The sequence below is a fragment of the Bos grunniens genome, chromosome 3, assembly GCF_055505025.1.
Source record: "Bos grunniens cultivar Pamir isolate PY7600 chromosome 3, Bosgru_T2T1.0, whole genome shotgun sequence".
NCBI lineage: Eukaryota > Metazoa > Chordata > Mammalia > Artiodactyla > Bovidae > Bos > Bos grunniens.
Window position 1 is genome coordinate 18,360,326 of NC_141167.1, and position 18,988 is coordinate 18,379,313.

Below are 18,988 nucleotides of genomic sequence, written 5' to 3' on the forward strand. Positions count from 1 at the left end.
AGTTATGTCTCTGCTTTTGAATATGCTATCTAGGTTGGTCATAACTTTCCTTCCAAGGAGTAAGCGTCTTTTAATTTCATGGCTGCAGTCACCATCTGCAGTGATTTTGGAGCCCAAAAAAATAAAGTCTGACACTGTTTCCACTGTTTCCCCATCTATTTCCCATGAAGTGGTGGGACCAGATGCCATGATCTTCGTTTTCTGAATGTTGAGCTTTAAGCCAACTTTTTCACTCTCCACTTTCACTTTCATCAAGAGGCTTTTTACTTGTTCTTCACTTTCTGCCATAAGGGTGGTGTCATCTGCATATCTGAGGTTATTGATATTTCTGCGGCAATCTTGATTCCAGTTTGTGTTTCTTCCAGTCAAGCGTTTCTCATGATGTACTCTGCATATAAGTTCAATAAATAGGGTGACAATATACAGCCTTGACGTACTCCTTTTCCTATTTGGAACCAGTCTGTTGTTCCATGTCCAGTTCTAACAGTTGCTTCCTGACCTGCATACAAATTTCTCAAGAGGCAGATCAGGTGGTCTGATATTCCCATCTCTTTCAGAATTTTCCACAGTTTATTGTGATCCACACAGTCAAAGGCTTTGGCATAGTCAATAAAGCAGAAATAGATGTTTTTCTGGAACTCTCTTGCTTTTTCTATGATCCAGCAGATGTTTGCAATTTGATCTCTGGTTCCTCTGCCTTTTCTAAAACCAGCTTGAACATCAGGAAGTTCACGGTTCACATATTGCTGAAGCCTGGCTTGGAGAATTTTGAGCATTACTTTACTAGCGTGTGAGATGAGTGCAATTGTGTGGTAGTTTGAGCATTCTTTGGAATTGCTTAGGATAAGGTGGCCTAATTGAAAAGTGGAATGGCTTATTAAGACTCAGTTATTGTTACACGTCAGTAAAAATTCCTTGAAAGAATAGGGCCTATCTTACATATGTCTTTAAAGTGAACATGATGCTAAGTTTATGCTTTGAGAGAGACTATATGGCGCTGTTTCCTCCCATCCAAGAATGCGTAAATATGGGAATCAAGCAGTGAAATGGAAGTGGAATCTGTGACACTTATACCCAGTAACTCACTCACAGAATATTTTTCCCTATTTTAGGAACTCTGAAATCTGCTAGCTTGGAGATCTTAGTGTCCCAGTAGAGAGTTTTTCCACTGGTGGTTAAATCAATGTTCCCAGTGAAGTTGAAGATGAGAAGTCATCTCTAGATGGATATAAATGGGTTATTGTAAGTAAAGCACATAAGAAACAAAACCTATAAGGTTTTGCTATTATTATAATAATTTCTGGAGAAGGAAATGACAACCCATTCTAGTATTCTTGCCTGGAGAATCCCATGAACAGAGGAGCTTGGCAGCTCCAATACATAGGATCATGAAGAGTTGAACACCACTGAAGTGACTTAGCATGCATGCAACCGTAATCATTATCACCACTGTTGCTATTGTTTTGCTGTTTTTTTCTTTACCATTATTATTACTATACCATTACCTTGTCTGAACTTTGTGTACTTTCATTGGCTCAAACAAGATTTATAGCATCGGGGGATACAAACACCCAGGGGTGAAATGTTGAAGGCATGCACGATGAGATGGACAGGTGGACAGTTTTTCTTCAGACTCCTAGAGAATGAAGCAGGGGAAGGAGCCTGTGGTCCATTGAATGGGTCTCTGACTGGGAAAAAGGACTTCTAGGTCGGAATCACCTACACTAACTCCTGCAGGGCGATGACTTTGCTTCTCTGAGCTGTAGTTTTCATGGCTGTAAAAGAGAATAAGGAACTGGACATGTTGACTTTGAAGCCCCTTTATCCCTTAGAGAGCACTAAATGACCAAAACCTGTATTGCTGACTCCCTCAGTACATGGCCCATCACAAGTGCTCAGTGAACCAACATCATTGTCATCATCTATAAACCAGGACCATGACACTGCCCTCCCATAAGACCTCCCTCCCAGGAGTACTGGGAGGACCCGGTGAGAAAAGTCACATGAAAGTGCTTTGTGCATGGAGCTGTCCTAGAGGACCATTGAGATGCTCTTGACCATTATTACCATCACCACCTCCTGCCATTTCCCTCAGCTCCGTCCCCAGACATAAAATCAGAAAACTTTCTGGGGCACCTGTCTTAGCAAACAAGAGATAATTGCCAGAGTCCTTCCCAGAGGTATTCTCAACCTCCGCAGAGAGTCCCCCATTGTTAGGACTGCCGCAGCCCTAGCTTTTTCCCTTTTGCCAGCCCACCCTCATCTGCTTGAGGCCTGCAGGCCCACCTGGCTCAGAATTCAGCATCCAGAGTCCAGTCTTCATCCTCCTACCAATGCCCCAGCTGGCCCAACCCTGCTGGTGATCAGAACCAGCTCTGGGACAGCAGGAAGAAATTCAATTAGAGTTCAGGTAGAGTTGCTATTCTGGTCAGTAACAGAGGAAGATTTTGATTTGCTCAGAATCTCCCACCGTAAAGAATAGGAGTATGACTCAGCCATGTTCTAATTGACACATTGGGGCACAGGGGTTTGGGAGTAAGAAAAGAATCAACATGAGGCTTTTAGTTCTTGACATTTCTGCAAGAAAACCAGGTATAATTTCCTCTCCCCTGGACTGGTCATATTCCTCAGAAAGCTGGAAAAAGAAAGGACAGGTCACTGTGTCTCCCCAACGGGGTGGGTTTTCTCCTGCTCTAACCCTAGACTCTTTCTTGTGGGGTTCTTGTTGACAACATTTAGAGAATTCCATCTTGGCATCCCCACCAGGGACAGAGACAGTGGCAGGAAGCAGGAAGATGGCCCTCCCCTCCGTCTCCCAGAAAAGCCTGGTAAGGAGGCAGGACATAAAGCCTCAACAGCTTGGTCCATTGAGAGAAGGATGGATGGGCCAAGCCTCCCTCCATCTAACCCTGAGGACCTGATAGGAAAGGCCTTCAGGAGCCAGGGTTGGCCGGGTCAAGTGCAAAGAGCTGAATCATAGAGAGAAGCCAGGGGGTTCATCCTTCCACCTCTCAGAAGCCTAGTGTTTTTCTGGAGACTGGGTTGCCTGGAATCCTGCCTCACTGGACTCAGTTGCCCTGGGTGCTTCCTGTTGAGTCTCTTCCTCTTCAGGACAAGTAACAGTCTCTCTGTGATGTGTGAATGAGTGAGGGGTGAGGTAGTCACTGGGCTGGGGCTATGGGTATGATCCAGACATCTGTGGGCCTGGGGTTCAGAGGTAGCCAGGTCACTCAGTCACTGGGTCCTCTCCATGCTTGTTCCCCAACATCCCTCTAGCCCCCTCCCTTGTTCCTCATTCTTCTTTCCTCCCCACTTCACATCTCAGTCCCCTCCCCATTCTTTCTTCCTAGGCCTCTTCCTTTTCCCATTTGTTCATTTAGGAACTATATATGGACAGGTCCTCTTGCCAAGCCAAGTTCTAGGAGTTAGATGCAGAAAATGAATTTCTTGAGCTTCAGATCTCCAAGTCCAGATATGAGACATTACGAAAGGACAATGATGGTTATACTGGGAGAAGCCTTCACCAATGACATCAGCGACCACAATGATTAGTTCCCACTCCCCTCTTCACTAGAGACCTGGGCTTTTGTGAATTAGGACAGAGACTGTTGGCTTAATGGAATCTTAGGAGACTTTTAATTTTCACTAAATGACAGTCCCCATTCCCTTTGGAAATCAAGGTTGACTAAGAGAGGGGATTTGACAAAGATTTACTAAGTTCTAGTATGGTAATCAGTTCCCAAGTCTCTTGCTATGGATGCCTTCTGCTTCCAGTACAACCCCATGGTTTCCCACCTCCAAGTGATGGGAGCAGATGGAGGACACTATCATGAGAGATAGTCTGTGGCTGCCACTTTATTCCCTTATCCTAGGAGAGATCTGATTCTTTCTTATCTGGTGGCTGTAACATGTAGGCCATGATTCTAAAGTACCTTGTGCCAAGCCTCAAGAAGCTCAAATTGAGGAGCAAATGGGGGCAGTTTGCATTCTTTGGCCCTCCTGCTTAGAGCCTGTTCACCTCCAGCAGGAGAAATTAACAATTAAGAGTTGGCCCTGAAGCCAAACTGCCTTGGTTCAAATCCCAGGTTCGATCACGCAAACAGTATAATTTGGAGTGAATCACTTACTTTCTCTATGGCTTAGTTTGTTTTTTTCCCATCTTAAAAGTGTAGGTACTAGTACTTACCTCAATGGGTTGCTATGAGGCTGAGATCAATTCATGTAGCAATGCCTGGCACACAGAAAGTTTTCACTAAACAGTAGCTATTAATATCTCTGAAAGAAGTTTATATATTCACTCCTTTGTGCATGCCTGCCCATCGCTTCAGTCATGTCTGACTCTCTGAGACACTATGGACTATGGCCCACCAGGCTCCTCTGTCTATGGGATTCTCCAGGCAAGAATACTGGGTTGGTTGCCACTCCCTTCTCCAGGGGATTTTCCTGACCCAGGGATTGAACTCGTGTCTCCTGCAACTCTTGCCTTGCAGGTAGATACTTTATGACTGAGCCACGGGGGAGCCTGCCACTCACCCCTTTATCCATACTTTATTATAAATATTCCAACTCACTGAGTGGGAATAAAGTTACCATGAGAGGGAGAAATTTTTCTCAATGTATTAGAGCTCAAACTTTATATCAGAACAATCTAGAACATTCTAGGGTTATACCTTGCCAAAAACTACAAGGAGTTCTAAGAAACAGAGAAACAATCTAATAAATGTTTGAGAGTGGGAGATGGTGGAACAGATCTGAGAAGAGATTAAGAAGAGGTGGCAAGAATACACAGAAGAACTGTACAAAAATGGTCTTAATAGCCTGGATAACCACAAGGTTTGGTCACTCACCTAGGGTCAGACATACTGGAGCATGAAGTCAGGTGGGCCTTAGGAAGCCCACCTATGAACAAAGCTAGTGGAGGTGATGGAATTCCAGCTAAGCATTTTCAAATCCTAAAAGATGATGCTGTGAAAGTGCTGCACTCAGTATGCCAGGAAATTTGGAAAACCCAGCAGTGGCCAAAGGACTGGAAAAGGTCAGTTTTTATCCAACCCCAAAGAAGGACAATGACAAAGAATGTCCGAACTACTGCACAACTGTGCTCATTTCACATGTTAGCTCAAAATCCTTCAAGCCATACTTCCAGATGTACAAGCTGGATTTAGAAAAGGCAGAGGACTCAGAAACCAAATTGCCAACATCTGTTGGATCATATAAAAAGCAAGAGAATTCCAGAAAAACTTCCACTTCTGCTTCATTGACTAGGCTAAATCCTTTGACTGTGTGGATCTCAGCTACTGTGGAAAATTCTTAGAGATGGGAATACCAGACCACCTGATCTGCCTCCTGAGAAACCTGTATGCAAGACAAGAAGCAACAGTTAGAACAGGATGTGGAACAATGGACTAGTTTCAAATTGGGAAAAGAGTATATCAAGGCTGCATATTGTCCTTGTTTATTTAACTCGCAGAGTACATCATTTGAAAATCTGGGCTGGATGTCCAAGCTTTAGTCTCCTGGAATCAAGATTTCCAGGAAAAATATTAAAACCTCAGATATGCAGATGATACCTCTCTAATGGCAGAAAGCAAAGATGAACTAAAGAGCCTTTCGATGAGGGTGAAAGAGGAGAGTGAAAAAGCTGGTTTAAAACTCAAAATTCAAAAAATGAAGATCATAGCATCTGATCCCATCACTTCATGGCAAATAGAAGGGAAAACAATGAAAACAGTGACAGATTTTATTTTCTTGGGCTCCAAAATCATTGCAGATGGTGACTGCAGCCATGAAATTAAAAGACGCTTGGTCCTTGGAAGAAAAGCTATGATCAATCTAGACAGCATGTTAAAAAGCAGAGACATTACTTTGCCAACAAATGTTTATATAAAGATATGGCTTTTCCCATAGTCATGTATGGTTGTGAGTGTTGGACCATAAAGAAGGCCGAGCACTGAAGAATTTATGCTTTTGAACTATGGTGATGGAGAACTCTTGAGAGTCCCTTGGACTGCAAGGAGATCAAACCAGTGAATCCTAGGAAATCAACCCTGAATGTTCATTGAAAGAACTGATGCTGAAGCTGAAACTCCAATACTTTGGCCACCAGAAGCAGAGAAGTGATCATTGGAAAAGACTCTGATGGTGGAAGAGATTGAAGGCCTGAGGAGAAGTGAGTGACAAAGGACGAGATGGTAGGATGGCATCATCAACTCAATGACAGGAGTTTGAGCAGACTCTGGGAGATGATGTAAGGGAAGCCTGTCATGCTGCAGTCCATGGGGTTGCAAAGAGTCAGACACAGCTGAGTAACTGAGCAGAAAAAATGCTAGATATTAGTTTTACCATTTTTCTAATTATGCTAAATATTTAGATCCTAACTCCATTTACCCCTTTCGTTGCTGTGTACTGTTGCCATAATCTCTAGTCTTTTGTCTTAAATCTCACAAAACTTGATTATGGATTTATATTCATTATTACTTTATATTTACCCTTTCCTCGAGAGACTCTCCATTCCTTTTTGCATTTTTGTGTTTCAGTCACTTTTGTTCTGCCTGAAGAACTCCCTTTAAATTATTTTACTTTTTATTTTTCTGAAAGAATTTTTATTTCACATTTAAATTTTTTTCAAAATCTTTTTCTGGAATTAAAAACCCTCAGTTCAGTTCAGTTCAGTCACTCTTTCATGTCCGACTCTTTGTGACCCCATGGACTGCAGCACGCGAGGCTTCCATGTCCATCACCAACTCCCAGAGGTTGCTCACTCATGTCCATCGAGTCAGTGATGCCATTCAACCAACTCATTCTCCATTGTCCCCTTCTCCTCCTGCCTTCCATCTATCCCAGCATCAGGGTCTTTTCCACCTCTTTGCATAACGTGGCCAAAGTATTGGAGTTTCAGCTTCAACATCAGTCCTTCCAATGAACACTCAGGACTGATCTCCTTTAGAATGGACTGGTTTGATCTCTTTGCAGTCGAAGTGACTCTCAAGAGTCTTCTCCAACACCACAGTTCAAAAGCATCAATTCTTCAGCCTTATCCTTCTTTGTAGTCCAACTGTCACATCCATACATAACTACTGGAAAAACCATAGCTTTGACTAGATGGACCTTTGTTGGCAAAGTAATTAATGTCTCTGCTTTTTAATATGCTGTCTAGGTTGGTCATAGCTTTTCTTCCAAGGAGCAAGCATCTTTTAATTTCATGGCTGCAGTCACCATCTACAGTGATTTTTGAGCCCAAGAAAATAAAATCTTTCACTGTTTCTATTTTATCCCCATCTATTTGTCATGAAGTGATGGGGCTAGGTGGCATAATGTTAGTTTTTTGAATGCTGAGTTTTAAACCAGCTTTTTCATGCTCCTCTTTCCAGGTTGTGCTTCATCCAGCCTGGCATTTCGCATGATGTACTCTGCATAGAAGTTAAATAAGCAGGGTGACAATATATACAGCCTTGACGTACTCCTTTCCCAATTTGGAACCAGTCTGTTGTTCCATGTCTTATTCTAACTGTTCCTTGACCTGCATACAGATTTCTCAGGAGGCAGGTAAGGTGGTCTGGTATTTCCATCTCTTGGAAAATTTTCCACAGTTTTTTGTGAGCCACACAGTCAAAGGCTTTGGTGTAGTCAATAAAGAAGATTTTTTTTCTGGAGCTCTTGTTTTTTTGATGATCCAATGGATGTTTGCAATTTCAACTCTGGTTCCTCTGCCTTTTCTAAATGCAGCTTCAACCTCTGGAGGTTCTCAGTTTATGTGCGGTTGAAGCCTGGCTTGGAGAATTTTAAGCATTAGTTTACTAGTGTATGAGATGAGTGCAATTGTGCAGTAGTTTGAACATTCTTTGGAATTGACTTTCTTTGGGATTTGAATGAAAACTTTGGGATTAGAATAAAAATCCTCGGAAAACCTGAAAGAATACTACAAAGAAACCTGTATGTCCCATGACAAGATGTGTTAAATTTTTAGCTTGCTGTTACTGTAAATTTTCAGAACTAGTTGAGAATAATTTGTAAACATCATGTTCCTTTACCCTTTAATACTTCAGAGAATAGTTTCTAAAATGTAAGAGAATAAGGATATTCTCTCACATAGTAGTTGTCAAACTCAGGCATTTTAACACTGATACTTATCTAAACTAATCTAATTAAAATTCCAGGCTTACCAGTTGTCAAATTAATGTTATTTGTAGTATTCCACTCTTCTGGTTTTACATTTTGCAATAGTTATTATACATTTTTTAGTCTCCTTGCCTCTATTACAGATTAGAACTTTCTTTGTCTTTCATGATAGATATTTTTTGAAGACTAGGGTGGCTCAGCTGATTAATAATCTGTCTGCAATGCGGGAGACCTGGGTTCAATCCCTGGGTTGGGAAGATCCCCTAGAGAAGGGAACGGCTACCCACTCCAGTATTCTGGCCTGAAGAATTCCAGGACTGAATTCCTGGAGAAGTCCATGGGGTTGCAAAGAGTTGACACAACTGAGCAACTTTCACTTTCAGAAGCTAGTTATTTTGTAGAATATTTCTCAACTTAGGTTTCTTTGATGTTTTCTCATGATTAGATTCAGGTTTTGTTTTTTTGGTCTGAAACAATATATAAGTCATTGTTGGTGTCTATCTACTCCTTATCGGTGTCATTAATTGTAGTCACTTAGTTAAGATGTTGTCCAGTTTCTCCACTGATAGCTACCACTTTTTACTTTTGTAATTAATAATTACTTTATGGATAGATAGCTTGTAATTATATAACAGTCTGTTCCTTATCAAATTCATTCCCCATAGATTTAGCATCTGCATCAGTTCAATCCTGAGAAGAGACAGAACATGCCAGTGATGTGAACAGGGAAAATTTACTATACAGAATTGTTAGCTAGTTAAAGGTCGATAACTGCTAAAAGCCTTAAAAAAGAACTTGAAGAGATCCATAAGTAGCAATTAAAAAAAGAAAAAGCAGCTACTGCCTTATGGCTAAAGAAGAGTACACAGGGACTAAGGATTTAAGAGTTACTTCCCTCCTTCCCCCTGCTCTCGACACCACTATCTATCTTCCCTGATCAGAAAAAAGAAGACTGAGCTCAGACTTTTTCAAAAAGGGTGTGACTGCCACAGGATACAGTCTGCTACTGGGAGTGGGGGTGGAGCCACAGGCCAGAGCTCTCCTAGAAGTGACCACTGGGTAGGGAGAGTGTGTGGCCTGAGTATGTGACTTGGTTGCATGCTACCAACCCAGTGGCTCTCTAGTTGAGCAACTGAGGAAGGAGAATTGAAGCTTCAACCTCAGAGCCTCCCTACTACCATCATCACGTTGCTAGGATTCTCTGTCCATGAAATTCTCCAGGCAAGAATACTGAAGTGAGTTGCCATTCCTTTCTCCAGGGGCTCTTCCTGACCCAGGGATCGAACCCAGGTCTCCTGCATTGCAGGCAGATAGTTTACCTCCTGAGCCAACAAGGAAGCCCTGCCCTCTATTGGTAATGCCTCTTATCATCAGCTGTCAAAGATACAAATTTACAGTGTGAGGAGAGGCTTGTCGCACATCCAGACAAATGATCTCTAAGGTAGAGAGGAAGCTCACATCTGCAGGTTTTGGGGGCTAGAGCAGATGCTGTGTAAGTTGATTGTTACTAGACATTTGAGCAACTAATCTTTGCTCTAAGGGGTTGGGAATAAGCCTGGGGAGATTGCAAATGAGCATTTACTACTATTTAATGTTTTAAGGCATTGTAGGAGATGATTCACATACAACTCCCCAACTCCTCCTAAACACCCTGAGAGATGAGTATTATTAGCCACATTTTACAGAAGAAGAGACTGAGGCTCAGAAAGTGAAGTAACTGTAAAAGTTAGTAGGTAGGTAGTGGGCTGAGAATTAATATTACAGCTGCCTCCCTCCAGATCTTACTAAACTATCATATCTTAGGTGATATTTAAATGCATATCATTCTCCTATAGGCCCACCATGTGGATGCCTCCAGGGCAGAACCAGAGCTGGGTTTCTGAATTTATCCTGCTTGGCTTCTCCAGTGACCCCACGACCAACAGGACCCTCTTCGGTGCCTTCCTTCTTCTTTTCCTGAGCTCAGTCCTTGGCAATGGGCTCATCATCACCCTGATATGCCTGGACACGCATCTCCACACTCCCATGTACTTCTTCCTCTGTATCCTCTCCCTGCTGGATATGGGCTATGTCACCACCACTGTGCCCCAGATGCTGGTGCATCTTCTTTCTCGATCCCAGACCATCTCCTTTGCTGGTTGTTGGCTACAAATGTATATCTTTGGTGCCATGGGCCTGACTGAGTGCATTTTATTTGTCGTCATGGCCTTTGACCGGTACGTGGCCATCTGCTATCCACTGCGTTATACTGTCATCCTCAGCTGGGGACTGTGCACACGACTGTCAGCTGGGACCTGGGCCTGTGGTTTCTTCTTCTCTCTGATCCACACTTTTTTCACCATGAGGCTGCCATACTGTGGGCCCAATATGGTCAACCACTACTTCTGTGAAGGCCCCTCAGTACGAAATTTGGCTTGCATGGATACCCACGTCATTGAAATGGTGGACCTGGTCATCAGTGTCTTCATGGTTGTTGCCCCACTCTTGATCATTGTGGCCTCCTACATCCGTATTGCCCAGGCCATTCTCAAGTTGAAGTCCATGCAGGCCCGCTGCAAGGCTTTCTCCACCTGTGCCTCCCACCTGACTGTGATCACATTCTTCTATGCTCCAGCCACCTACCTCTACATGAGGCCCAATTCAAGCTATTCCCCTGAGCAAGACAAGCAGGTGTCACTCTTTTATAATGTCTTCACTGCTCTGCTTAATCCTGTGGTCTACAGTCTGAGGAATAAGGACATGAAGAGGGCTTTTCTCAAAGTGATGGGGAGGTAGACTGGCCTGCTGAACTGAGAGACAGGAGGAGTCTGAGGTAAAGTGTTCATTGACGAGGAAAGGGACAGCATCTATAACATATGAAGCCAACATTATACAATAGAACCAACACAGTACTTGGGCAGTGGAACAAATGTGGAACATGAAACCATGGATGGCTGTCTTGATCATCTTTCTACATTGTGGTGCAGTTAGAAACAACTCCATAATCTCATGGGGTCACACAGTAAAAGTCCATTTATTTGTCATGTTCCAATCAGCTGTAAGTAGTCTGTGGCCTTCTGCCATTGGATTCTTGGATCCGGCCTGAAGGAGGAGGCCCTATCTGGAAAAGGTAAGACTTATGAGAAAGAGAAGGGAACAATGGCTGAAATACATGAAGACACTTAAAGCTTCTGCTCAGAAGTAACACACATGTCAATGGACATGAGTTTGAGTGAACTCCCGGAGTTGGTGATGGACAGGGAGGCCTGGTGTGCTGCAGTCCATGTGGTCGCAAAGAGTTGGACGCGACTGAGCGACTGAACTGAACACACATCTCTGTGCTGACATCCTGTTGGCCAAAGCAAGTCCTATGTGTAGGCCTTCTGAAAAAAGGGCAGGAAGTATTTTCTTCCCACAGAAAAGTAATGCAAGTCATGTGGCATGGGGATGGATGTGTATTCCCTCTACAGTGAGAGGAGCAAATACTGTGGGTGATAATGTAATCTACAACAGAGGCACTGGGACCACTAATATGCATGTAACTACCGTGAAGCATGGTACCCGAAAGTGATGTGGTATATGGACATAGCAGAACGTCAAGTAGTAGGTAACCATAGTGGTACAGGAAAATAATAAATATGTGTGACCAACTTTGAAAATTAAGCCAATGGTATATGGAGCCAATGTAACCCATGGACCTGGCCTGATGCATGGAAGCAATATGGTTTATGGGGCTGATACCTTGTACTATACATCATCTTGTGGAAGGAACCAAACTTGACATTAATTGACCTGCGTTCTAGTCCCAACCTTGCTAAATGGTTGGGCCATTTACTTCCTTTCTCTGGATCTCACTTAATTCATCTATAGAATGAGCACCTCAAATTGAAAGGTCTCTAAGACCTCTGTGTCTCCAAAATTCTGTGTCACAGTAGGTGAAATGCATGAAATCAAATGCTATAAACTAGTGTATTTTCTGTGAACCATAGGGTGAATTACAAAGCCATAGAAGAATTAAAGTTGTTACAGGTATAGTACATTGTAAGCAGTGCCTCTGATTCTTTCTAGGGACCTAAATGACATATGAGACTATATAAGAACCCTGGCACAAGCCTCAGAGTTAGCATGGGAATCTAGCTTTCTTTCTGGCCTCATTGAAAGCTCAGATGTCTTGCGGATGGAAGATGTAACAGCGCTGAGCTAAGCAGGGGTTTAGGTAGGTGTGTACCACAGCACCAGTGGTGTGGCAAAGTTCCAGGCAACTTTTCCAGGAGGTTTCAGGCAGAAAGTGAAGGGTCCCATGGGCTGTTGGAGCGTTCCCTCCATCCAGGGAGAGGGTAGGGAGCTATGTGGCTGGTGGGAAGGACTTAAAATTTTGAGAACTTTCTGTTTCTGGCTTTGGGGAAGGGGGTTGCCTGGATACTATGGAAGAGGTCTTATTGGCTCTTGGAGTTCCTTCCAGAAGGTGTGGAGTCTACCTGGTGGCTCTGCTACAGCTAGAGTCAGGAATCAGGGTAGTAGTGAGAGTCTTGTGGGTGAAGTGATGAGCTTTTTTTTGTCTCTCTACTTGGGTAGATAGTAATAGAGTTTGTAATTCAGGATGATAATAGATTTTATCTTAAAGATAGACAATCTCTATTTTTAAGAACCTGGGATATGGACCAGAGTAGAGGAGAGAGGGTGCCTCAGTATTTTCAGAAGCATGGCTTGGGACCATGGATGAGGCGGTTGGGTTAAAGAGGAACATTTAGTGGGGGTAGACCTAGGCATAATTTCTGAGATTCTAGACTTGATGGTGGCAGTGAGTGGGGAAGTGCTGAAGTGACAGGGAAAGAAGCAAGAGCATGTGATGACTTGGGTGTGGAGGTAAAAAAGGGAGCAATCAAGGAAGCTATCAGAGTTTTAATCCAGCTTTACCAGTATCTCTGATTCCCTGTAGTTCACTGATGGGAGCCATTAATTGTCGACTGTCATCACTGATTCCTGGTGCTGGTGACAGAGAGTCACAACACCTGTCCTCATGGAATTTGCAGTCCACAAACCAGCAGTTCTTAGGAAGTGTACAAGTACTAAGGGGTGGAGTTAAAAAAATGTTGTTAATTAATTCTCTGTTAATTTGGTCCCTATGAGGATTGTTGTTTTTTGTTTTATTTTTACTTTTTCCTGTTTCCTTGAACAAAGAAAATGGCAGAGTGGATCATAGCACCTGTCTGGTGGGACTCAGTTCATCTATTTGGGGGAAATATTTTGCTACTAGACTGAAATGTCAGCCTCTCCAATTCTTTTCCCTTTTGATCCATTTCTGCACTAATGATCTCAAAGTTGCTGTTTGGGCAGATTGGTAAACTACCACTTATCAGCTGTGTATTCCTATGCAAGAAACTTAAGTTCCCCAACTCTGCTTTCTCTGTTTACTGATCCCTATGCAAATAAAATTGCAAACTTAGATGGAATGGATGTTTTCCAAGGGAGACATACATTACCAAAATTAAAACTTTTAAAGATAGAAAGTTTTCACAGATTGATTTCCATAGGAAAATGCAAAAATGAGCAAAAGCTACTAAGTAACCATGCCATAAGATACAAAGATTGGTGGCAAGAAAGTTTGGGGAAAGGAGAGATATGTGGATGGACTTCCTTAGAGTGGACACAATCTGTGTGTCCCAAGTGAATGTTCATGAAAGGCTATCAGCTTCAGAGGAGACAAATCAGGTGGGAAAAATGACACGCTCTGTGAATGTCAGTCGGGCTTTTTCCCGAGACCCTCATTCAGTGGGCGTATGAGCAAAACGTCCATTAAGCGAGGATGGAGGCTATTCATACGGGCTTAGGACCAGGGTTTCCTTTTTCCACGGCTGACCTGTTTGCCACTACTGATGAGTGCTTAAGTCACAAATAGCAGAGATCAAGTCTATGACACCATGCCTCAGGAGAACAGCTGTCACCGGTGGCGGTTTGATTATATTGGATCTCTTCCATCAGGGAGGGGACAGTGATTTGTCTTCATGGGAACATATACAGATTCTAGAAATGAATTTGCTTCCTTTGCCCACAAAGCTTTTGCTAGCATCATTATCTATGAATTCACAGTGTGCCTAATCCACCATCAGAGAATCCCGACAGCATTGCATCTGATCAAGAAACTCATTTCACTTCTGTGGGTTCATAATTATAGAATCAGTGACCTTAACTAGCCTCCAACACTTGGAATAAGCTGGACAAGTTGAAAGATGAAATGACTTATTAAGATTCAGTTATCGCTATTGGTAGGGAACAACAGTGTGAAAGAATAGGACCCTATCTTACATATTTCTTTAAACATGATGCTAAGTTTAAGTTTTGAGTCAGAGACTATGTGGCATTGTTTCCTCAGTGCCAGAATGCATGGACATGGGAATCAAGCCATGAAATGGGAGTGGATTCTGTGACTCTTATACCCAGTAACTCACTCACAGAATATGTGTTTCCTATTTCAGGAACTCTGAGCTCTGCTAGCTTGAAGATGTTAGTGTCCCAGTCCTGAGTGTTTCCACTGGTGGTCAAAACAATGTTTCCACTGAATTTCAAGATGAGATGTCTTCTTGAGACCTTTGAATATTGCATGGGTTATTATAAGTAAAGCACATATGAAACAATACCTATAACATTTTACTATTATTATAATAACCAGAGAAGGAAATGGCAGCCAACTCCAGTATTCTTGCTTGGAAAATCCCATGGACAGAGGAGCCTGGCAGGCCATAGCTTGCAGCATCACAAAGAGTTGGACCCCACAGAGGTGACTTAGCATGCATGCGCACATAATAATTAACATCACTATTGTTATTGTTTTGTTGTTGCTGTTCTTATCATTATTATTACTATCCTATTACCTTATCTGAGCTTTGTGTATTTCATTGGCTCAAACAAGATTTACAGCACTGGGGGATACAAATTCCCAGGGATAAAAATGTTGAGGGCATGCATGATGAGATGGCTGCAATTAACTAATTATCACTGGACAGGTAGACAGCTTTTTCTGCCAATTCATAGAATGAAGCAGAAGAAGTGTGAGGTCAATGGAATGGGGACATGGCTAGGAGGCAGGATTTCTAAGTCTGAATCACCTACACTACCTCATGCAGGGCAGTGACTTTGCTTCTCTGAGCTTTAATTTTCATGGCTGTAAAAGAGAGTAAGGAAATGGACATGCTGACCTTGAAGGCCCTTAATGACTTAGCAGTGAAGTGACTAAAATGAGCATCACTGATTCCCTCAAGACTTGGCCCATCACGAGCACTCAGTGGGTCGCCATCATTGTCATTATCTGTAAAACAAGGATCACAACACTCCCTCCCAGGTGTGCCAGGAGGACCTGGCGAGAAAATATGCATGAAAGTGCTTTGTGTGTGAGGCTGTCCCAAAGGACCACTAATGTGCTCTTGATCATTAGTACCATCATCACCTCCTGCCATTTCCCTCAGCTCCTCCCCAGACATAAACCCAGAAACCTTCTAAGGTACCTGTTTTAGCAAATGAGAGCTAATTCCCACAAGAGTCTCTTCCAGAGGCATTCTCAACCTCCACAGAGAGTCCCCGGTTGTTAGGATTGCCACAGCCCTAGCTTCTCCTCTCTTGCCAGCCCACCCTCTTCTCCTTGAGGTCTGCAGGCCCACCTGACTCAAAATTCAGCATCCAGAGTCCAGCCTTCCTCCTCCTACCAATGGCTGGCCCAACCCCACTGGTAATCAGAACCAGCTCTGGGACAGCAGGAAGAATTTCTGTTAGAGTTCAGTAGAGTTGTTATTCTGGTCAGGAATAGAGGGAGATTTTGATTTGCTCAAGGTTGTTCAGAAAAAATAAAGGTGTGACCCAAACATGTTCTAATTGACAAGTTTGGGCACAGGGGTTTTGGAGGTAAGAGGAGAATCAACACGAGGCCTTCGGTTCTTAACATCTCTATGAGAAGACCAGGTATAATATCCTCTCCCCTAGGCTGGTCATATCCCTCAGAAGGCTGGAAAAGGAAATTGACAGGTCACTATGCCTTCCCAATAGGGAGGTTTTCTCCTGCTCTGTCCACAGGGACCTCTTCCTTGTAGGGTTCTTGTTGACAACATTCAGGGAATTCCAACTGGCATCTTCACGGGGCACAGGGATGGTAGTGGCAGGAGGGAGGGGGATGGTCCTCCCCTTGCTCTCCCAGGAAAGTCTGGTAAGGAAGCAGGACCATAAAGCCTCAGTAGCTTGGTCCACTGAGAGGAGCTTGAATTGGCTGAGGCTCCCTCCATCTACACCTGAGAACCTGACAGGCAAGGCCTTTAGGAGCCAGGGCCGGTCAGGTCAAGTGCAAGGAGCTGAACAATGGAGAAAAGGCAAGGAGTTCATCCTTCCACCTCTCAGAAGCCTAGTGTTTTTCTGGAGACTGGGTTGCCTGGAATCCTGCCTCATTGGAATCAGTTGCCCTGAGTACTTCCTGTTCAGTCTCTTTCCATTAAGAACAAGTGGCTCTCTCTCTCCGTGACCTGTTTCTGTGGATTCCAGAGGGTGAGATGGTCACTGGGCTTGGGGCTATGGGTGGGATCCAGACATCTGTGGGGGCTGGAGGTCAGCAGTGGCCAGGTCACCCAGCCACTAGGTCCTCTCTGTGCTGTGCCCAACATCCCTCTAGCCCCTCCCTTGTTCCCCACTCTTCTTTCCTCCTCATCTCACACTTCTGTCCCTTCCCCTTTTTTCTTTCTAGACCTCCACCTTTTTCCATTTGTTCATTTAGGAAATATATATGGGAAGGTCCTCTCTGCCAACCAATGTTCTAGGAGTTAGAAACAGAAGATGAATTTCCTAAGCTCCAGATCTCCAAGTCCAGCTAAGAGATGTCATGAAAGGACAATGATGGTTGTGCTGGGAGAAGCCTTTAACAATGATATCAGCGACCACAATGATTAGGACCCACTCCCCTGTTCTCTAAAGACCTTGGCTGTTGCAAGTTGTGACAGAGACTGCTGGGTTAACGAAATCTTAGGAGACTTTTTTTTTTTCCATTAAATAATGTCCCCATTCCTACGGAAATCAAGGTTGACTAAGAGGGAGGCTTTTACAAGGATTTACTAAGCTCTAATCCAGTAACTGGACTTCCCTGGTGGCTCAGATGGTAAAGCGTCTGTCTACAATGCCAGAGACTAGGGTTTGATCCCTGGGTTGGGAAGAACCCCTGGAGAAGGAAATGGCAATTCACTCTAGTACTATTGCCTGGAAAATCCCATGGACAGAGGAGCCTGGTAGGCTACAGTCCATGGGGTCGCAAAGAGTCGGAGGGAGGCTTTTACAAGGATTTACTAAGCTCTAATCCAGTAATTGACTTCCCAGGTGGCTCAGTGGGTAAAGAAGCTGACTGCAGTGCAGGAGACACGGGAGATATGGGTTCAATTCTGGGGCCGGGAAGATCCCCTAGAGGAGGGCATATCCTCCTCCAATATTCTTGCCTGGAGAATCCCATAGACAGAGGAGCCTGGTGGCTTATATAGTCCATAGTTCACAAAAAGTTGGGCACAACTGAAGTGACTGAGGATGGCATGCAGGATGGTATTTCCCAAGTCTCTTTCTATGGATTCCCTCTGCTTCCAATGCAACCCCATGGCTCCCACATCCAAGTGATGGGGGAGATGGAGGAAGCTTTATCAGGAGAGAGAGTCTATGGCTGCCAGCTTAGCTCTTTGTCCTAGGAGGAGTCTGATTCTGTCTTATCTGGTGGTCATAAATTATAGGCCATGATTGTGTAGTATCTCGTGCCAAACTTCAAGGGACTCAAATGGAGGAGCAGACAGGTGCAGTTTGCATTCTTTACCTCTCCCAATTAGAGCCTGTTTCCATGTAGCAGGAGAATGTAATGATTAAGAGTTGGCTCTGAAGCCAAAATGCCTTGGTTCAAATCCCAGGTCCATCACAGAAATCCTATAATTTGGAGTGAATCACTTACTTTCTGTATGATTTAGTTTATTTTTTTCCATCTATAAAAATGGAGGTACTAGTACTTACCTCAATGAGTTGTTATGAGGATAAGTTCATATAGCAATGCCTGGCACATAGAAAGTTTTCTCTAAACATTCAGTTCATAGATATTTACAATTTATGCACCCAACATAGGAGCACCTCAATACATAAGACAAACACCAACAGTGTCTGTTAACAAAAGGAGAAATTGACAGTAACACAATAATAGTAAGAGACTTTAAAAAAAAAAATAAATAAATAAACATTCAGTTCAGTTCAGTTCAGTCACTCAGTCGTGTCCGACTCTTTGTAACCCCATGAATAACATTAGCTATTACTATTTCTGAAAGGAGGTTATATACTCATACCTTTATCCATACTTTATAATAGATATTCCAGGTCAATGAGTGAGAACAAAGTTAATATGAGAGGGAAAATTTTTTTCCCGAGATGCTAGAGCCTAAACCTTTTATCAGAACCTTCTAGGATTACCAGGGTTATAACTTGCCAATAACCACAAGGGGTTCTGAGAAATAGAGAAAGCACCTAATCAAGGTTTGGGAGTGGGAGATGGTGGAATAGGTCTGAAAAGGCCTCCTAGTGGAATGGATACTAAGCTGGATCCTTGTTGTTGTTGCTCAATTGCTAAGTCATGTCTGACTCTTGGTGACCTCAGGGACTGCAGCATGCCAGACTTCCCTGTCCATCATCAACTCCTGGAGCTTACTCAAACTCATATCCATTGAGTCGGTGATGCCATCCAACCATCTCATCCTCTGTTGTCCACTTCTCCTCCTGCCTTCAATCTTTTCCAGTATCGGGGTCTTTTCAAATGAGTCAGTTCTTCATATCAGGTAGTCAAAGGATTGGAGCTTCAGCTTCAGCATCAGTCCTTCCAATGAACATTCAGGACTGATTCCTT

General features: G+C 43.3%; 2 protein-coding genes across 13 annotated transcripts in view; both read left to right on the top strand.

Moving 5' to 3' along the window:
• LOC147375135 (olfactory receptor 2A12-like) overlaps positions 1–12,134 on the top strand; it is a 62,461-nt gene extending 50,327 nt beyond the window's left edge. For both annotated transcript variants that reach the window (XM_086383149.1, XM_086383158.1), the window contains one exon: positions 9,954–12,134. In XM_086383149.1, coding sequence (XP_086239275.1) covers positions 9,961–10,893 — 933 coding nt within the window. In that variant the 5' untranslated portion in view covers positions 9,954–9,960 and the 3' untranslated portion in view covers positions 10,894–12,134. The remainder of the gene's footprint in view (positions 1–9,953) is intronic.
• The window catches only part of LOC147375134 (olfactory receptor 2D2-like), a 132,515-nt gene that overhangs the window by 50,359 nt on the left and 63,168 nt on the right, over positions 1–18,988 (top strand). The gene's annotated exons all lie outside the window — the stretch shown is intronic.